The 3206-nt window shown below is 56.3% G+C and overlaps 1 protein-coding gene across 1 annotated transcript in view; it reads left to right on the top strand.

Moving 5' to 3' along the window:
* Positions 1–3206, top strand: part of ARNT2 (aryl-hydrocarbon receptor nuclear translocator 2) — a 47853-nt gene that overhangs the window by 18173 nt on the left and 26474 nt on the right. The window contains exon 4 of the mRNA XM_014529188.1: positions 3042–3144. Coding sequence (XP_014384674.1) covers positions 3042–3144 — 103 coding nt within the window. The remainder of the gene's footprint in view (positions 1–3041; positions 3145–3206) is intronic.

Raw genomic sequence — 3206 nt, 5'->3', positions numbered from 1 at the left:
GAGACAGAGAGAAACATCGATGTGAGAGAGACACATTGATGGGTTGCCTCCTGCATGCGCCCCGACCAGGGCCCGGGCCGGGGAGGAGCCTGCAACCGAGGTCCGTGCCCTTGACCGGAATCGAACCCGGGACCCTGCAGTCTGCAGGCCGATGCTCTATCCACTGAGCCACACCGGCCAGGGCTCACCTCCCGGTCTTGGCCTTGTCATCGCCTGGGATGATTCTCTCTGAGGGTCTGTGCAGCCCCGGCTGCCCTCCTGGCCGCCTCGTTAGCTTCTCGTTAGCGCCTCCCCAGGTGGCGGGGCGGGGAGATGTGCATGGGACACAGCTGGGCAGGCCGGCTCCTCTGAGTGTCCCTGGGCCTGGGGCCACCCCGCTCAGTCCCTTGGGCCAGCCCTGCTCAGGGGCTGGGAGCCTTTGGTGCCTTTTGTAATTCCAGGGCCATAGGTCCAAGTCCCAACCCAAACCCCAGCCTCCATCTTCGTTGGTCACAAAAGGGAGAGAGTGGCCCGGCCGGCGTGGCTCAGTGCTTGAGCATCGAGCTATGAACCAGGAGGTCAGGGTTCGATTCCCGGTCAGGGCACATGCCCGGGTTGTGGGCTCGATCCCCAGTGGGGGGCGTGGCGTGCAGGAGGCAGCCGATTCATGATTCTCTCTCATCATTGATGCTTCTATCTCTCTCTCCCTCTCCCTTCCTCTCTGAAATCAATAAACATCTATACTAATAAAAGGGTAATATGCTAATTAGACCGGATAGACCAGACATCTTCCGGACGTCATTCCAGATGTCCTTCCTGATGAAGATAGGGCCAGAGGGAAGTCAGCTTGGGTCCTGGGTGCCTGTGGGTGGCCTGAGGAGGGAAGCAGCCTGGGTCCCAGAGGGAAATTGGTGCTGGCAGCCAGGGGAAGGAAAGCTTTCTGTTGTATGAATTTTTGTGCATTGGGCCTCTAGTAAATAAATAAGAATGCATACCATGATTAACAGATATGTACATACAGATATAGATATGCACACCTGAGAGTACAAATGCATGAAGAATACCTATGATGGAACAGGACTAACAATAGAACAAAAGTAAAACTTAGTGTCTTCAAGGAAGTTACCTATGCAACTACAGGCAATGCTATACGTTGAAGCTGCCATTGCTGGAGGAACTTGAAAATTGGGGCGATCAGGCAGGCAGGCCAGCAGTTAGGGGCGATCAGGCAGGCAGGCAGGTGAGTGGGTAGGAGCCAGTGGTCCCAGATTGCCAGAGGATGCAGGCCGGGCTGAGGGGACCCTCCCCGCCTCCCGTGCACGAATTTCATGCACCGGGCCTCTAGTGTATTAAAATAAACAACAAAAAAAGGACATGAAATGTAAATGGAAATTTAATCAAAAGGAAAGGGAAACGTACAGTAAAAAAAAAAAGAAAATTCAACAAAAACGATACGCAGCCACGAAAGCATAACTATCACCAGAATAGTCCCATGAGAGCATCCTGAGATTCTAACCTCGGTGAACTGACTCCTGCTCCCGCATTCTCTCCTGTCCGTCACCTGGGAGACGTGTGACTGGTCCTACAGGGATCGGCGTGAAAGGTTGTGGGGTGGGGCAGAAGCTGATTGTTGGAGACGGGAGACGTTCGAGAAACGAGGTCCCACTGCAGTGAGATGGGAGCTGAGTCTGGAAGTTTCTGTCCAACGGAGTCAGTCCATTCTCGCTCCCCTCTAGCCTCTGCGTGTCCCCGAGCCTCCATGCGCCCTTTGGACAATAGTGTTTAAAAAACATGTTTATTGATCTCAGAGAGGCAGGGAGAGGGAGAGAGAAACATCAATGATGAGAGAGAGGCACGGATCGGCTGCCTCCTGCACGCCCCACACTGGGGATGGAGCCCGCAACCCGGGCCTGTGCCCTGACCGGGAATTGAACCCTGACCTCCTGGTTCACAGGTCGACGCCCAACCACTGAGCTACACTGGCCGGGTGACGATATATTTTTTTAAAAAACAGAATAGAAGTCTGTTGCTCCATGTGGCTGGCTGTCTCCGTTTCCTTCCCGTCTGGTTCCTCACATGCCCCCCTCCCTCCGCAGTGGGCGCCCGCGTCTCCCCGGCTCTGCACGCGGCTCCCGCTCTGGACTCGGTTCTGCCGTGGCCTCACGTGCACCGCGTGGGTCCAGGGCTGCGGGGCGTTGGTTCCCCGTGTGCACAGCTGCTGGGGCGGCTGGGGTCAGCCCCGGGGGACGGAGAACCCCTTGTCGCTGGAGCAGCAGCCCGCGTCTCCTCCCGCCTCTGGGCCCGAGTTCCGGGGCCACTCGATCGTGTGTGGGACCACATCCGATCGTGTCCGTCTCCGGGGGCCGTGGCTTTGCTTTAATGCTAATCTTTTTCTCTTGTTTTCCTCCCTGGCTATCTCCGTTGGCCGCCTTTTTTAAAAACAACAAAAGACACGACGAGATAAGATGTTTCCTGTTTTCTCCAGGGTCCCTTTGAGGAAAGCCTTCTGATTTCTATTTGTATTCCGGTGGTCGCCTGGGGAGCCGTTGTAGCAGCACACAGCCTTCCTTTATGATTTTATCCAAGACAAACTGCTGATTCTTCTTTCTTTTTTATTTTTTAAAAGCTAAGCCTTAGTGGTTGAGCGTCGACCTATGAACCAGGAGGTCGGGGTTCGATTCCTAGTCGGGGCACAGGCCTGGTTTGCGGGCTCGATCCCAGTGGGGGGCGTGCAGGAGGCAGCCGGTCCATGATTCTCTCTCATCACTGATGCTTCTCTCTCTCTCCCTCCCCCGTCTTCTCTGAAATCAATAGAAATATATTTTTTAAAAAGAACACGGGCGTTTGGGATTGTACGAGTGCATCGCCCGGTGCGTTTCCTGCCAAAGGATGTTGGGGACCCCAGGAAGGAGGGGTGGGCGGGACCCTGCGGGTCCTCATTGCAGAGCGGGTGCAGCGAGCTCCCCTCCCCCGGCGCCCCCGTCCCGAGGCTGATGCACGCGCCCTGCTCTCCATCTCTCTCTCTCTCTCTCTCTCTCTCTCTCTCTCTCTCTCTCTCGCAGGCCGGATCCTGGACCTGAAGACCGGGACGGTGAAGAAGGAGGGGCAGCAGTCGTCCATGCGCATGTGCATGGGCTCCAGGCGCTCCTTCATCTGCAGGATGAGGTCTGTCTGGGTGGGCGGTGGGCGTGGCTGTGGCGGGCGGTGGGCGTGGCCCTGGCAGGTGT

Source organism: Myotis brandtii, unplaced genomic scaffold, assembly GCF_000412655.1.
Source record: "Myotis brandtii unplaced genomic scaffold, ASM41265v1 scaffold1166, whole genome shotgun sequence".
Lineage (NCBI taxonomy): Eukaryota > Metazoa > Chordata > Mammalia > Chiroptera > Vespertilionidae > Myotis > Myotis brandtii.
This window is presented reverse-complemented; position numbering and strand designations above follow the sequence as displayed.